Raw genomic sequence first — 16789 nt, forward strand, 5'->3', positions numbered from 1 at the left:
GCCGAGAGAACTACGCGCACAAGCTATGTCTCTCATCCACGCCGGACATCGGGGCATCGTTGCAATGAAAAAGTGTGCCAGAAGCTACATGTGGTGGCCTGGCATTGACAACGACATCGAAACAGTGGTGCGAGAATGCAAGCCTTGCCAGAGCAGCCGGAGCGCCCCGCCGAAAGCTCCTGTCCCAGAATGGGAAAAGCCAGACACACCATGGCACACACTGCACATTGATTTTGCAGGACCAATTGAGGGCTGCACTTTCCTTGTGGTCATAGATGCCTACACAGAGTGGCTTGAGATAAGGCAAATGGGACAGACGACTTCGGCAGCAGTCATTGACAACCTCCGATCACTATTTGCAACGTTCGGCCTGCCGCGCAAGGTAGTGTCGGACAACGGAACACCGTTTGTGTCTGCGGAGATCCTCAAGTTTTATCGCGACAACGGGATCTCATCAGTTACATCGGCCCCCTACCACCCAGCGACAAACGGACAAGCCGAGCGCTACGTAGCCGAGCTAAAACGCGCCCTTGAAAGAGATCAGACAGGCTCGCTGCAGCGCCGCCTTGCGCGCTTTCTCTTCAAGCAGCACACGACGGTTCAGAGCACAACAGGCGAGACCCCCTCGAAAATGATGTTCGAGCGTGAAATGCGAACCCAGCTCACAGCCATCCTCCCCGAGCCAAAGGCAGAGACGTTCCGGGAAGAAAAAGCAATTCCGCGCTGCGGCACGCTTAATGAGGGGCAGCGCGTCCTCGCCCGACAGTTTCTGAAAAAGCCACGCTGGGAGGAAGCTACAATTGTCAGACGCATAGGCCTGCGCTCTTGGCTCGTCAACATACATGGCACAGTAGCACGCCGACATCTCAACCAGCTGCGTAGATTTACGACGCCGTCTGAGAGCTGTCCGCCAGCGGAGAGAACACGTGCACCATTTTCCCACATAGCCTGGCACCTCTTCCCGGAAGAAGAGACTTCGCCCAGGACAGACCCAGGAGACACAGCGAACAACAGCCAGCCTACAAGTGTTTCTCCCCCGAGCGCACAAAGCCAGCGCGCCTCCACGCGTGAGCGCCGACCCCCTGCACGATACCAGGCAACTTTCTAAGGGGGAAGGAAGTGTTGTGTCCCCTTATTGCTTTTGTGTGTGTGCGCCCCCGCGTCCTCCTCCTAACGACCACTCAATCCTCCTCCTAACGACCACTCGCATCCTCCTCCTAACGACCGCTTGCCCCTCGTCGCACGCTGTCGCCGGATGCCCCCCCACGGTGCGCCCCCGCACCCTCCTCCTGTTCTGGGAAGCCACTCCCTCCCGTGGACGCTTCTCCACTCCCTCCTTTCTTCGGGCGGCCAGTTCGGCTCCTGCCTCGGTCGACGCTGGTCGCACCCTCATCGGCTTTAAATAAACGAAGTCTTAAAGTACCGTGTGCGTCTTTCGCTGCATTCAACACAGCGACCGGACACGACAGAGACTAAGACGAATAGGATGCAAACAGCTAGTAAATATTAATAAGAGAGGGTCTATAGAAGCTCTTCTTGAGAACGAAGCCGCCGCGGTGGCTCAGTAGCTATGGTGCTCGGCTGCTGGCCCGAAAGACGCTGGTTCGATCCCGGCCGCGGCGGCTGAATTTCTTTGGAGGAGAAATTCGAGGCCCGTGTACTGTGCGATGTCAGTGCACGTTAAAGAACCCCAGGTGGTCGAAATTTCCGGAGCCCTCCACTACGGCGTCTCTGATAGCCTTAGTCGCTTTGGGACGTTAAAACCCCATAAAACCAAAATCTTCTTGAGAACGCATAGTGAACAAGGGAGGGGGAAGCCTCGGGGTTCTTGCCAACGTTTCGAGGCTTCACTGAGGCTTCCCTTGAGGCTTTCCCCGCTCTGCTCTTTTTTTTTTTGTCACCAATATGGCAGGTGTCAGCGTCGTGAGGCGACCTCATGACTAACGTTGAGAGTTACAACAGTACCCTTTTCCAAGTAGAACCACTGGAAGAATGTTCGCCGTGAATTTAGGGTTAATGGGGGAAAATACAAAGCACAAGGGGTCGCTTGGAGAAAAGACTAGGAAAATGTATTAAAAATTCTTCCATCCGTGCCTCGTTGCGACTGGTAGTCACGCAGACATAAGCGCCGTTGAATCCTGCACAAGGCGCCTGGTTGTCGCGGAGGCTCAAAGTCTACAGCGTTCGGCAGCCGAGTACGAGAGCACGGCATGAAATCTGTACCTCGTTTCGATGCAAGCGTAAGGGAAGAAGCGTTTATGCGCTGGCCGATGTTAGCACATGCGAGAGATATGCACAGGGGTCGAAATTACCTCTGAGCCGCGCACTACAGCGCCTGCTTCTCTCTACCTTCTACATACCTCCTTCAACTCTTTCAACGCGCCGCGGTTGATTTGTCGACCCAGAAAGAGACATTTACTGCGTCACTCCTTTCTTCACACTCAATTTTCGTTTTTCTTCTCATGCTATGAGATATCTTTCGAGGTGTGCCACTTAACCCTTTCGCTTCAGGCGATTATACTGGAGCGTAAAAATATCCCATACGATGGCTTATCTGTATTTAACGGGATATCGCTAAGGAGCTCGTGTCGGAGAAAATCCAGAGTCCCTGGCAGTGAGTGAAAAACTCACGAAAGATCCGCAGAGAAGCAACCTATAGGAGGCAGGTGGGCCACCTAGGTCACGTGACCTTGTGGAGTCGTCACAACCTGCCCACCGGATTGTGAGCAAACTGAGCACCATGACAGGTGGCAGTAAAATTAACGATTGTTCTCGTCAGGTTGCTAGGGAAGAGCAAGCTCGAGAAGAGCAACCTGTGTCGCACAAGAGCCACCGGTGGGCGCAGCTGTCATTGCAATGGCGCACTGCTTATGAGCTGCCCCACTGTGTTAGGAGGGCTGACATGTCACACGCGTTTAGTCGACGGCTCCGTCGATGGTCCGGGCACGGCACAGCTTGCCTGGAGGCTTCCGTCTTACGCTTGCGATACTCTTGAGCATCAGCTGTGTTCACCTGGCGCCGATGCTCAGCGTCATTAGGAGGTCGAGCGGAATCGTGGTCTGGCTCATGTACAGTCTGCGTCACCCTTGTCTAGAGCGCTAGTGTGGTGCACTTCCCTGCAAACAAATCCCGATGTTGTCGCAGCCTCCAGGTATCAGGCAAAATTTCAACGTCTCACCCGCAGACAGTGGGACTCCCTTGAAGCTATCAATCGTGAGGCTATGCGCGCAATAACATTTTTGCCTCCTTTGAAACCCATACCCGTGCTTCAGGAGTTCGCCCAAATTAATACTCTCAGTGAACTCATCGACCAGCGGGTGGCAAACAGAGCTCGCAAACAGTCTCTACAACTTCATCGTTTAAAGACGCTCCCTCCGTGGTCGTATTGTCAGCTCACAGACAATCGCCCCACTGTTTCCCCGTCGGTACCAGCCGCGCATCTGCCTGAAGGGTGCGTATTGTACACCGATGCATCACATACTGCAGAGCGGGGAGTTACTGCTGTATATAGTACCTCCCATCCGCATCTCAACTCTCGTGCGACGTACACCGCAGATACATGTAGCCCCCTGGCATTGGAACTTCAAGCCTTTTACAATGCCATTGCTTCCCTTCCGCTCGTTCCCACATTCAATGCAGTTCATATTTATACAGACTCCCTCGCCGCCCTTAAACAGCTTAAGGCTGTTCGACGCACATTCCAGATTACACAATCAATTCACCTACTCTGCGCAAAATACCCATGTCCTGTACGCATACACTGGATTCACGGTCATGCTCACGATCCACATAACATTCAAGCAGATGCTATGACTCACATTGACACATCAGACGACCCGCCACCTTCCCCTCTTCCCCCAGATCCGTTCCTGTCCCATGTATCCGATTCACAAGCTCTGCGCCAGCGAACACGCGCTCTAATTCCTCCGTGTTCGCACCCTCTCCCCCGTAGTCTAACTCGGCAGGAGGAGGTATCAGTGCGCCGGATTAGGGCAGGGGCGGCCCTGACCCCATTTGTCCGTTATTGGTGGGGTGATAAATATCTGCCAGCAACTGACAGGTGCCCTCACTGCGGCGCTGCACCGGACATTTGTGATGTGCGGCACCTATTGTGGACTTGCCCAGCGACGGCCCCTATTAGAAAACGGCTCCTCAGGGAGGTCGGCCTGTGGTGGAACCGCGACGGGGACTATGTGAAGTGGACTATGGACAATCACTTCACCAGCAGCCTATGCGAGTACCTCGCCGAAACTGGTCTACACTCCTTCTTTTAACTTTCTGTAACCTACATTCCACTCCCCCTTTTCTCAACTTATGCCTCAAGGCAGACTTCACGAATAAAAAAAAAAACACTTACGCGGAAGTAGTGCCAGACAGACCAGCGAACAAAGTAGACACGAGCACTTAGACCAGAATTCAGAGGCTGCTTTCTAGTTTGTTTTGTTATCAGGCACGCACTGCTCGGGCGCTCTAAACAAGGGTGGCGCGGACTGCACATGGCTATATTTTCCCTTTGTCGAAGCATCTTATCACGCTCACGGGCACGTCGAATCTCGGGGTCTAACTGCGCTTAATAAAAGGTCCCGCGTCTACCTCGGCGAAGGGGCTGCATGTCTCTTCTGCGCATGCATGGTATTTATAGAGCACCTTGACGTAGGTGACGTAGGGTTGTGTATATATCTGACGTCTATCGTCGGGTCATCAAGTAAGTTATCAGTCCCATGCGCATTCCGGATAAACATGGAAGGCTAGAAAGACTAAGCGGCGTTGGCCTCTTGAGGGGCGCTGGGACTAATCAGGCGATTTTGCTGCAGCACCCGCGCCGGCGCCGATGCTCAGGCGGCGAAGAAGCCGTCCTAGACGCAGATAAAACGGAGTGGTCACGGACGCGTGAGGAGCGCTTGGTCTGCCTTGTAGCTCTACATGGTGCGTGCTTAATGACGGTCATTTTGGATGAGCTGACTGTAACAGCTTTCTGGCCTAAAAGTAATCACGATGCCAGCACTAAAATACAGTTGACCCACAGGCAAAGCTCCCATTTCTTCGACGGAGTTTGGGAAAGTACCGGTTACCGACACACATGGAATGCCGTTGCCAGTGTTAATGGGATATCTGACCACAAAGCGACACGTCAAATCGACGCATTGCGAAGGATTTGACATCGGAGGCCATCATTAGCATGCCCCACTTTCATTTGTTGGTGTTGCGAGTCGGGGGTCAAGATGGTAAGATTACTCTGAGTCTAAGCCCTGTTGACTAGAAATAATTCAGTGATTTAGGTTATTTTTTGCTTGTATGAAGTGAAAAGCAGCTGCATTAAATTTTGATTTTTATGTGTCAAAATACGTCTGTTTGTCCCCAAGACCCACCCAGAAGGTCATCTGTTATGGAAGTTGAAGCAGGTCAAGCAGTTTGTCTACTATTATAAACCCTTTATTGGTTCACAGATCGCAGCATTTTGCGCAGTTTAAACGGCCCAAAAGCATGTGCCCGGTCCTGCCCAAACGCCGAGGTGCGCTCCGTCTGGGACGCATACGGCTCCAGCAGGGCAGCCGTAGCTTAGGGCTCCGTGTCTGACGCACTGTTCGGAAAACGATAAAAGAAAGATTCAAGCTTAGGCGATTATACACATAACAATATTTCGCACTGTCCTTCGCCGCAATGAGACACGTGGTGAGAGCTGGGGATCTCTGCAGCAGGGGCAAATTTTATCGCTCATATCTCCTAGGGGGTCAACACTAGCCCCTAGCATTAGACATGATGGAGCATGAGCATAACGTTTAGTAATAGATAAAAACAAAGAAGCGCTGCAAAATCTGATCTCCTTTTGCGCAGAAGAGACGCGCAGTCACAACCGATGGTATAAAAAGAAAATTTGCTAAAGATTGGTTCCCATGCTGTGAATATTGGCTATCCTTATGGGCGTAACAAATAAGCTGCACCAAGAGTAAACAAAGTAAACATTAACCTCTTAGTGCGCCATAAAAGTACCTCTAAAACTGTACCAATTTTTGAAGTTCAGAGTTCAGGCGGATCATAACAGAGAGTCCTGCAGCTGCTGCTCGAACTTAAGCAATTCGATAAGCTTAAAAAATTGGGCATGTCGAAAACATTTTCACGGCAGCAAACAGATTAAACTAACGAAGCGTAGTTACTATGTGCTCTACAGGGACTTGCATGGCAAGAGAAAGAAATCATTTGGGAGTATATTTCGCCATCAGTAGGTTAACCCCACGATACAATCACAGCCTGATATAATCCGATATCTTCTGCAGACAGTTTTTAGCTGCGATATTCAGTGTACGTGCTCACACGCTCGCTGACCCCAATTTTGGCAGTCACTCGGTACAGTAACAGTCTGATTCTGCCAGTATTTTTGCTGCCTAGAATTCACTATGGCAATGATTATTCAACAGGATTTCTAGCATGCAGAAAGGAACTCCGTTTAGCTTCTCTCCTTGGGATATTTTATACGTTTATCACAAAAGCCCCTCGGGATAATAATTGCCAAATTTTGTTTTGTATATAAGTTCTCAGCAAAAATGTTTTGGGGCGCTTACGCTGTCGCCAGACCTGCATATGTAAGACACCTGCGTGCTCTATCCTGCAGGTTTCGCAGCAAAATTATCATGAAGTGAAAATGCAGACGATAGGGGCTCGTCACCGCTAGTCCTTGCGGTACGCAAACAGTTCGCCACAAGAGATGATGCTGATGTAATGTTCCACAATATCTATGCAACACAAAAAATATAAAAGTAAATGAAAGGAAGCTAATAAGGGCATGGATGTTCTTTCTATAACAGTGTATTTCCAGGCAGTTGGCAGCTTTCGTGCCACTTTTGTCATATAATTCCTTAAAATTACATGCTTGAAAAATATGCGCCGCAGTCTATGCGAGATTGCTGAGGAACTTTGCATAAAACAATACAACACAGAGAAGCTCGAATTACAGGCCTACTTGGTTTATGTCTGGCTAGGAAATGTCAACTGGATTTCCGAGAGACCACTATTCCGAGGTGCTTCAAAAATAATATATTATTATATTACCACGTTTCACTACTTAGTTTTTCTGAGTAAGTGTTCAAAATTAGGTGATTACGGCGGAAAGGATTTTTAAAGAATTGCTTTTAGAAAAGTTGTACTATTACTACGTAATCTGGATTTTCGGCCATTTACCAGATAAGCAAAAGACGAAGCTTGCGCTTTCCGCTATCTTTGTAGTTTGTGAACGGGCGCAGTCCATTTTTTTCTGTGCAGCTAACTTTTTGAATCGTCATGACTACACTAGAGCGCAATAACTACTTACGATGCCGTCGTGGGACAAGAGCGTCCGTGTGCATTTTCTTGCCTGTTTTCCTGAAGAGGCAGACTGCGCTTAACGGCCTCCTGGAGCTTGAGCTCAAGGTTATTAAAAAAGCTTACGCGCCGAAAGCCCTAGCTACGATATACTACAGTGGAAAGCTACAATCGCCGATGAGAGTACCAGGGCGCGGATGAGAAGGGCAAGAGATCTGGTCGGATACATTTCACGTCTACTGAACTGGTCTTCAGTCACTGATAAAACATGCATTAATCAATTCACTTGAACGTGCCGGTATTGCATCTAAGCTGCAGCCTCTGTCTGCACTAACGCGTCTTCAGTTGATCTGAAAAAAAAAAAAACCGTTTTACTTCAGAAAAAAAAAGACAGAAAAAGCGCGACTCACGGTGCCACAGGGATAAGGTCCGTTGAATGCGACGGCTCCAAATTCGGTCTCATGGGAAAAATACCCCGCAGATGATGTTCCAATGCTGCAACGATATTACACAGCTGATAAGAACTGCGTAACTATTATTTTAATGAGTATTTCCCAAAAAGAGGTTTTCTCTGGAGCACATTTAACTCTAATTTCTCCTTTACAACATCAGATCCTGTTCAGTTTTAATATATTCTAACGTTATACTCACATCGCAACCACAGCGCCGACAAGAAGGGCGAAGGACAGCAGCTTCCCCGAAGTCATGCTTGGACGATGTCAAGAAGGCCCTCTGAGAACGAAGATCTCTTGTGGGCATAATCTGCTCACCTGAATTTATACTACTCCACTGACCTTGTTCGTGCCAGCGAACTTTACTGCTTAACTCAGCGAAATGTAAAAATTTTCACCATTTTCAGTGCCTCTTCTTGGAACTCTTACAACAGTAAGGCTTTCACAAAAAGAACAATATTGTTCGAAAAGAAGCACTGCCCCCTGTTTCAAGCATGGGTTCTGGGGAAGAAAGCATTGAACTGCAGGACTTTCAGCAATAGAAAACAAAAATTTCTGAAATGCACAAGAACAGAGCAGAAATGACTTAACAATGGCTCAACCAACGAAGAACCATTTATCATCTCCACCAGATAAGGAGGCAGTCAATGAACTTTACAACTATTATATCGCGCGTATTGTCAGTGTGGATTAGTCGCAAAGCACTATACTTTACTTTTCCAGCCAGTACCTGCAGTTAATGCCAAAGAGAACACGTCGAAATGCACTAAGGTGATACGGTTGTCTTTTCATTGTTTCCTTTACATGAGGCTTGAGAACAGCTTCGCTGTGGGGACTTCGTTGAAAAAATATAAAGGTAGAAATTTTTCGAAACAACGCCATGGTATTAAGCTAAAGAACTGGCAAAGCCTGTTCTGAACAGTATCGAGGTCATAATTTTTTAGCGAAACCCGATTGGGAAATTCAACGCTTTATACGTGCTTCCTACAGATCTTGTCCGAAACGAAATTTAGGTCGCCGTTGTTCCGTGGAGACAGGTATATATCACACTTGTTAGCATAGATAAAATAACTTACTATGGTTAACGCGCACTGCCGAATTAGCGTTGCTGCTGAAGTGATTAACAATTGTATTGTAAGTGTGCGGTAACGAACAGGGAGTTTGTTGCAAACAAACGGACAAGTAAAACATGACGAATGAAGTTTAACTTATATTAAGAGGGTCATTTCAAGCTAACTCATGTTCTCTATATATACGGCACGGCCAACACAACGCAATTCATCAATATCCACGCTGCTCAGGCATTCAAAACTTTATTTATTAGAAAATATAGTGAATGCATTAGTTAAGCTTTGCTTGGTCTCTGTGTTACAAAGCTGCCGGCCTTCAGCTTTACCTAGTTGGTGTGCCGGCAATTCAAACACGCAGTTAACGCATACTGGCGCAGGACCCTTCCGCCTCATCGAACGCTAAAAACCGCTAACAAGTTTAAGGCTTCTTTAGAGTCCGGAGAGTGAATCAATAACATCGGCTAACGAGTTCAAGGCTTCTTCAGAGACTGGAGAGTGAATCGATAACATTAGACCCCCCCCCCCCCCCTTTTTTTTTTGCTGCTGCAGCGCCAGAGGCGCAAGCACCATAGCGACGTTCTCACTCAGTCACTTCTCACTCAGGCCTACATGCCGTACACAGCCCTATTGCGGTCGTCTGCACTGTGAATAGAACCGGAGGTGACCTGATGGTGCTCCTATTTCAGACCATCAAACGTTCAAATAACCCTCGCGCAGTTCCCGTGAGAGACACGTGTACGAGATCATCATCTTTTTTTATTTAATAACATGGAATCAAAGTTTCAGTAACTATATTTTGCCGCAACAGGGGTTAGACGCTCAAAAAGCAACATCTCTATCGTGGAGAAGTCAGCACCACGATCAGCATGGTAGAGAAGACGGGGACAAAAGATGGCTGCCTGCACTCGCCCGCTTTTCGCAGCCTGGTGCAGGCAGGCTCGCGCTTGCTCGATTCTCTTCATTTGATGTTTCTAAGACTACACTCTTCGAGTACCGGCGTACTCTTTGAGAGAGAAGGGTTTGGTGGCGCCTTTTATGTGCAATAAAATAGAAGCTTGCTTGTGAGGAAAGCCATGAGACTCTTCGTGACCGAAGGGCCTGAGAAGCGATTTTAAGTTTGCAATGGATGTTCCAGGGAATGAAAAAAGCAAGAGATTACCAGGTATCATAGCGGAGGGTTCCGGACCAGTTTGGACCAGCCATTGTTCGGTACTGTGCACTGAAATCGCGGAGCACAAGAGCACCTTTAGGGTTTCAATGCAACCGAATGTTGGCCTCCGCAGCAGATAAACGGCGCTACAAGCTTGAGGCCTCACCGGGGTGAAGATAAGGCATGGTACAGTTAATATGTCACTTCATTTGCTTCCCTGGCCTGGAGGGCGGCCTTCGACATTGCTTTCCCAGGCATGGCAGGTGCAGCGTTGTAAACTCTTCGTTAATAAGCTTTAGTGTTTTTCTCTCCAAAAACAAAAATAAAGAAGTCCGAAAGTCTTTCCTGGCTCTTTCTTCGCAACTCACTCGACTTATGCAGAATAACTTGTATGTGGAAAGTATTCCAACCTGAATAATGTTCATTACCCCTTTTCCTTGTGCTCCCTGAACCGTATATTAATGCGTCTATTACGTTGACACGGAGGGTGTCTTATACGTAGAACATGACGCGTTGAGAGCAGTGGGGCTGTTAATAGATTTATAACAGCAGTGACGTACTAGCGCTGGCGTTTATCCGATTCGTGCCCGAGCTCCTGCCGTTCCCAGGAGGCGTTCGGAAACACATTCATCTCCGGGTTAAAGCGCATCACCGGACAAGGACTGATGCGAAGAAATGAAGCACACAGCGCCTGTTCTAGTTCTCCGTCCTTGTCCAGTGATGAGCTATAACTCGAAAATACGGTGCAACACGCGCAAGTTTCTACATTACTGATGTACTACATCTACTTCAGTACGTCTGCGCTGTGCTAAATCTCTCTATTGATGTGATGTCTTTTCTTGGTCCTTGTCGAAATGCCCAAAGCATCAATCAGTTTGGGGCTAAACTTAAAAATATTGCTGGCACGTGGGGTTGCAGAGCTCCAGTTGCGACGTGGCTACTTACAATACTGGAATGTAAAGGGGACATGATACTTGCAGCCGCGATTGGAACGGCTAGATTCTGTACCAGCTATACGCAGGCGTTGACTCGTAAGCATGGTTCTACGTTCGGAGCAAACAGCTAGGGCCATAGGAGTCCTGGACTAAAAGCCTTTCCTCTTCTGGTGGCACAAAGCTCTTCATTGAATGAAGTATACAACCACGACCTACTCGTCAGCGACAAGAGGCCCCAATTCGTGGTGCTACGAGTAGCAGTCGTGGAATATTCGCACAAAATGCGTGCAGGAAAGCGTTTATATTGTTAGCGCCCCGAATAAAGCACCCAAATGACCATAGTTCATTCTGACAATGAAATGGTGCCGAGAAGTTTACCTTGGTTGTGGAAGGGCGTACGACAAGGTGCGAGGCAGGCGAGTTGGAAGAGCTGCGCCGGGATAGGAAGCAGATCCTCGGCGAAAGGCCGATAAAACAAAAAATATTTTATCTTCGGTTGTTGCTGACGCGTACTAGAGGCTTTGTCCCCGACAGTTAGACCAGTACTGCCAACCCAGGTTTGTCGATAACGGTGTTTAATCAGCTGTGATTTTTTTCTTGTTACGAAACAGCCATTACGTCGTACCCTGTGTGACACGACATGCTACCCAGACTCTGAGAGTGGCGCTTGCCCAGAACTAAGCCTTTTATCCAAGTGTTTGTGTCAAATACAGAGGTTTTGCTGGTGGCTTCCACATTGCACAGGATAGAGAGCATATTCGGAGGTAAAGAGTTCAATTTTTCTTGTCCGCGCCCTGAGGGAGCCACGTATGGTGCTTTTTCGCTTTTCATGACATCCGCCCAACTACTGCGTTTAAAAATTATGGTTGTAAATCATAGGTTGATTAGTATTTCTCAGCCACCAGAAGAAGCTGAGTGAAGAAAAAGAAAGTTCATTGGAACTACGAGGATGCATGGAGCGCTTTTTCTGCCTTGATGCCGGAATAGAAAAGGAGCAGCCGCCGCGTTGGCCCAGTGGTTATGGTGCTCGGCTGCTGACCCGAAAGACGCGGGTTCGATCCCTGCTACAGCGGTCGCAATAAGATGCAGGCGAAATGCTAGAGGCGCGTGTACTGTGCGATGTAAGTGAACGTTAAAGAGTCAGTGGTCGAAATTATTCGGAGTCCTCCACTACGGTGTCCCTCATAGCCTGGGTTTTTCTGGGATGTTAAACCCCTCACACCAAACCAAACCAGAAAAGAAAGAACTCCTGAAAAAAAGGTTGTTCTGCTAGTTAATTAAATTTCACTCTACTGTACTGAAAAAGATGTGCTGATGTGTAAGTGAAAACAGAATCATTCAGAACCTCATGAATCCATTGTTCCTACGCCACAGATGGTTAACAAGTTCTGGAGAAACAGAATCGTTCAGAACCTTATGAATCAGTAATTCTTATGCAACAGAATCTTCTAATTCTTTTGCCTTCTAAAGCATTTTCTGAACCTTGTATAAGGGTATGAAAAAAATGAGTGACAAGAGTTTTACGGAGGGATTGCTGCTGGCAATATTGAGACACGTCCTTGTGTGGAGTTCTGACGTGACATCGGGCTAAAGAATAAAATTATCTTTATCAGCATTGGTCTGATATGAGTAGCACGTACGAACTTGCAATTTATTTAATGCGTTGAAGCTCTGATGCTTTATTATTTCACAATTGAAGTTTTCGCCGTTGTAAAATTTCAGCATTCTGAAAGGTGAAAGCTTATTGGGAGAGAATGGGGAAAAATTCAGCTAATTGGTTACTTAACAATCCCTAACAAGCCTAGCTGCAGTGGTGCCTAGGATGTAACGGGTCACATGAGAAAGGAGTTTTGGGTCCCATCTCTAACAGTGTTTGTTTGCTGTCCGTATAGGCTCAGAAACTCTGTGAACGACTCGGAGAAATACGGATAGACTCAAAGTTGGACCAAATCGATAGAATGCATGGGGAAAAATGTGACACCCTTGTGAAATTAACGCTTTATGCAGTTTTCCAAACAATGCGCGCGAAGTTAGCTGCGTTTGCCAAATGGGACATTTTAAAGTTTTTAATATCATTAAATTTAACAGCGTTCCCTTTCCGTTGGCCCCTTCTGATTTATTGAACGTGATGTCTGAGCGGCACCAATAATATCAGAGCATCTGGTTTTTGACGCCACCGAATATCATAAATAGGGCGATGCGATGATTTGCAAATTTGTGCTGCGTTTTGCCCCACTCTCCCCTAAAGATACTAAATTTACTGAACAAAATTGCGCTTGTGTTCTGTTTTCTTGAAAACAATCTGCTATGCTCTTTATCCAACTCTGACAGGTCTTTGATATCCATACTCATGCCCATGCAGGAGAGCTATATTCATAGTTTTTTTTTTTTTATTCACGACACCAAAAAGAGGACTGCTAAACGTTAACTTGCTTCGCTCAATAAGTTTCTCTTTCAGGTTCTTTAGCCCTCTTATGCTGATATAAGACTATTTCGCTCTGCTTTGGAAATATTGTGAGTCAGCAGAAACAGGCACCAACACCTGGAGAGAACGCCTTGAAGGTCTTGGCCTGAAACTCACATTTAGGCTTAAGTTTTTTTAAAGAATAAAACAAGGTACACGCGCGTAAGCTCTTCGGCCCTTATTCAGCGCGCTTTAGGCCTGTTGAGCTGAACAAAAGCATTTTCCACCCTCCTGAGTCAGCTTTGCGGAGCGCCGTTCCTATTGTTACAGTGGCTAGCAACGCCCCATGATAAATCGAGCGAAACTATATCCCTTTCTTTACAGGTTATTGGGTCTCAAGTTAGGTTCGTGTATACGTGTCGTTAAAATAGCAAAAAACATATCCGAACAAGCTGTTCTAGAGCTGCCAGGGTTTTAGCAAACAGTGGTTCAGGAGCGTGATGAAATTTCTTCTACAGTCTTCAAGACAGTGCTAAAAATTGAGCTTGGAAAAAAAGTACGCCTGTAAGTGCAAGGCATTCCTCTATGACTAGTCAATAGAGGCTTAATAGAAGATCGTGTTATTTATTTTTTTGCTCACCCCACCGAGGTAATCGCTTACTCCTTGTACAGGGGGCAACAATTCCTCTCAAGCCTCTTTTTGGCTTTTTGTACGTGCCCCCCAAACATCACGATGTTGAAATAAAGATTGATTGATTTATTGGTCTTGAGATAATCACGCATCGAACAGTCGCGTTTCAGGTTATGTATTCAACATATGGTCGAGTAGGCAGAGTTAGTGTCTCGCGCAAGTGTTCACCATACATTAGCGAATTTTCTCAAGGCTTTTGAGGCCTTACTACCACGGCACGTTGACTCAAGCTCATATAATCAAGCCCCTTATATATCAAAGTAGTGCCTTGTATTATGCAAAAATGCTGCTCACTTAAAAAATGCAGGCGAAAGACTGTGCCGCTGTAGTGTCACTTTCTTGGCATTCTAGTGTTATTGCTGGGAGTGTTGAGGAAACATACAGGGCAACGCTATCAAATTATTTTTCTCAGTCAGGATTGGTTCTAAGGCTAATTCTGGCTACTTCTTGCTATTTCTTGCCGTGCTACTTTCGGTCTTGTTTTCTTGAATTATGGCGTCTAACAAAGTTTTAATTGCTTGCGAAGAAGTGATGGAATCTTTATTGAAAAGGGTGGAAAAACTCGGCCTGAAAATAATTATTTGGAGGCAGATCATATCAAGCCTTGAGAATGCCGACTGAGGCTTTGAAGAAGTTGTGAGATAAAGTAAGCAGTCTATATACATATATGACATATATGGTCAATGCAGCCGTTGTGTTTAATTGTGTCTCTTGTGCCGCCTTCGGTATTAGCTAATAATATTCACCCACAAGGATCAAGCTGCCTGTGCCAGCTGTTAGTAATCGAGAACTTGGAAAAAATTGGCATAAAAGAATAAAAGTACCGTTTTAGTTCGATAAACTTGAAAAAAAAAAACCTGGTTACAGTAAAGATAGAGGGCCGATAATGTTAAAGTTATCATAAAGGTTGTGGAACAAATAGCTCAACATACTTAAAAGTTTAAGTATATGGGAATTATATTGCCACGTATCATTGTAGTGTTTGTTCGTTCACGCTCAAGGCTGCAGGAAAGGGTCGTTATCACTTTTGTTCGTGACGCGAGAAGCGACCAGACTAATCTCGGTTGATCGCAGCCATGAAAGGCTGCATCTAGGTTTTTCCAGATTACTGTAGATGATCTTGACCTGTTATCTAGAAGTTTTCTTGCCGGCTTTAAATTGAGCGATGCCGCGAGCGGCGGACATTCGTGGTTCGATGACTGACGAGCATGCTTGTTGCTTACGCCGCCGCCGAGTGATTAAGTTCTTTTGCGGGCGCAAGTCAGCCCAAATAAAGAGCTTCGTTTGCAATACTTGCTGGTGTTTTCCTGACCGCTGGACTGCCGTCACTACAACGTGACAATATCGAACAAATCGCAGGAAAGTTAGAAGTTTGTAACGCGAATAATCCAGCTTTAACTAGGCTATGATCGCGAAGAAATGGGGTCTTATTGGAGGAGATGTGTTACAGTGGAACCTCTGGCAACCAGGTCAATACAGCAACGACCTAGTGGTTATTTCATGCGCGCAGTATTTGGGAAGACTGGGAGGTGCGGGTCGTGCTGGCTAGGGAGGTGCTGTGACGTTATGTCGGAGGTGGAGCCTTAGCCGTGGGTAGTGGACGGTTGGCTTAATAAGGACGCCAGCGGCACCATCTGGAATCTGAAGAAAGATCTAAGGAGCGTAAAGTTTTAACCACGATGCGACGCAGCGGTGGCCTAGCGGTTAGCGCATCCGTCTCGTAAGCGAAAGGCTACTGGCTGATTCAGGGATGTAGATGACGGGCTCGCAGGAAGGAGATGCATTTTTACCGGTGGGTAGCCGAGGTGTACCCACCGGAGTTTGCTCCTCCCGTTCCCAGAGGGCTATGCGGGTGGCTATGCTGATGAAAAATTTTGATCAACGAGCAGGAACAGCCGACGCTATATAAGAAATTCACATTGTGGTCTGAGTGGCACTAGTCCCACCTATGGCAAAACTGTGACTACATATTTTTACGGGCTAGGGACTTATGCCTGGCCATCTGCTCAAAAGCGGCTGTTCAAGTAAAATCAAGGCCACCAGGACTCCTAGCGGGCGAAGTATGAGAAGGTCACGAGAGGGTTTCACTACGCGCCAATGGGCGCTTGCTGCCGGTTCGCGCGCACTTGAATCTCTCTGCCGCGGGCAGGTTGTCTGCGATGACCAAATCCGGGAAGGATCTGTTATATCATAATGTCTAAAATTGCCATTGGCAATCTCAAACTCCAAATCAGAAAAATAAAAATCACCGACTGAGAAAAACTTATGACGATCCGCGACCAAAATCAGGAACCGATCAGACCTAGAAAAGTGGACACAAACCCTCCTATCGGGTGTAGGAAAGGCTACTAGAGAACTAGTAAATGACGTAAGTTTCCGCAAATACGATTGACAACCGATTTACACATATTTGGAAGGTAAGGCAAACCCTAGAAAAAAAACGTCTGAAGCAAAAGTACGAGAAAAGGTTCGAAACACGATAGCCACACTCACAGACGAAATTCAACACCACTCCGCAGAACTCGCGAGACAGCACTGGAATCATATCTGTGAAAATGTAAACGGCAATCTAGGCACAAGAGATACACGAAATCTTCTGGGGCATCTCCTTCATCCGGAATATAACAAAGCTGCGATTCAAAAGGAAATCACCAAAATTTCTAACATAGACCCATGCACGGATCAGGATATTATAAACACGCTACAGAAGAAATACTTCTACACAACCCGAGAGACGAAGTCCCTACCGGATTATATTTCCGTCATAACAGTGGCGGAAATAAGAGCAGCC

The 16789-nt window shown here is 46.9% G+C and overlaps 1 protein-coding gene across 1 annotated transcript; it reads right to left on the reverse strand.

Annotated features, from left to right (window-relative positions):
- Positions 1-5451: 5451 nt before the first annotated feature.
- LOC149364080 (uncharacterized) lies at positions 5452-8003 on the reverse strand. The gene is made up of 3 exons (XM_089570023.1): positions 7948-8003; positions 7707-7791; positions 5452-5581 (listed from the first exon to the last, which is right to left on the reverse strand). Exons 1-3 carry the CDS (start codon positions 8001-8003, stop codon positions 5468-5470), a joined length of 255 nt encoding a protein of 84 aa, XP_089426149.1. The 3' UTR covers positions 5452-5467.
- Positions 8004-16789: the final 8786 nt, after the last annotated feature.

This window comes from Amblyomma mixtum, chromosome 2 (assembly GCF_055824585.1).
Source record: "Amblyomma mixtum isolate Tamu chromosome 2, ASM5582458v1, whole genome shotgun sequence".
In the NCBI taxonomy this organism is placed as follows: domain Eukaryota; kingdom Metazoa; phylum Arthropoda; class Arachnida; order Ixodida; family Ixodidae; genus Amblyomma; species Amblyomma mixtum.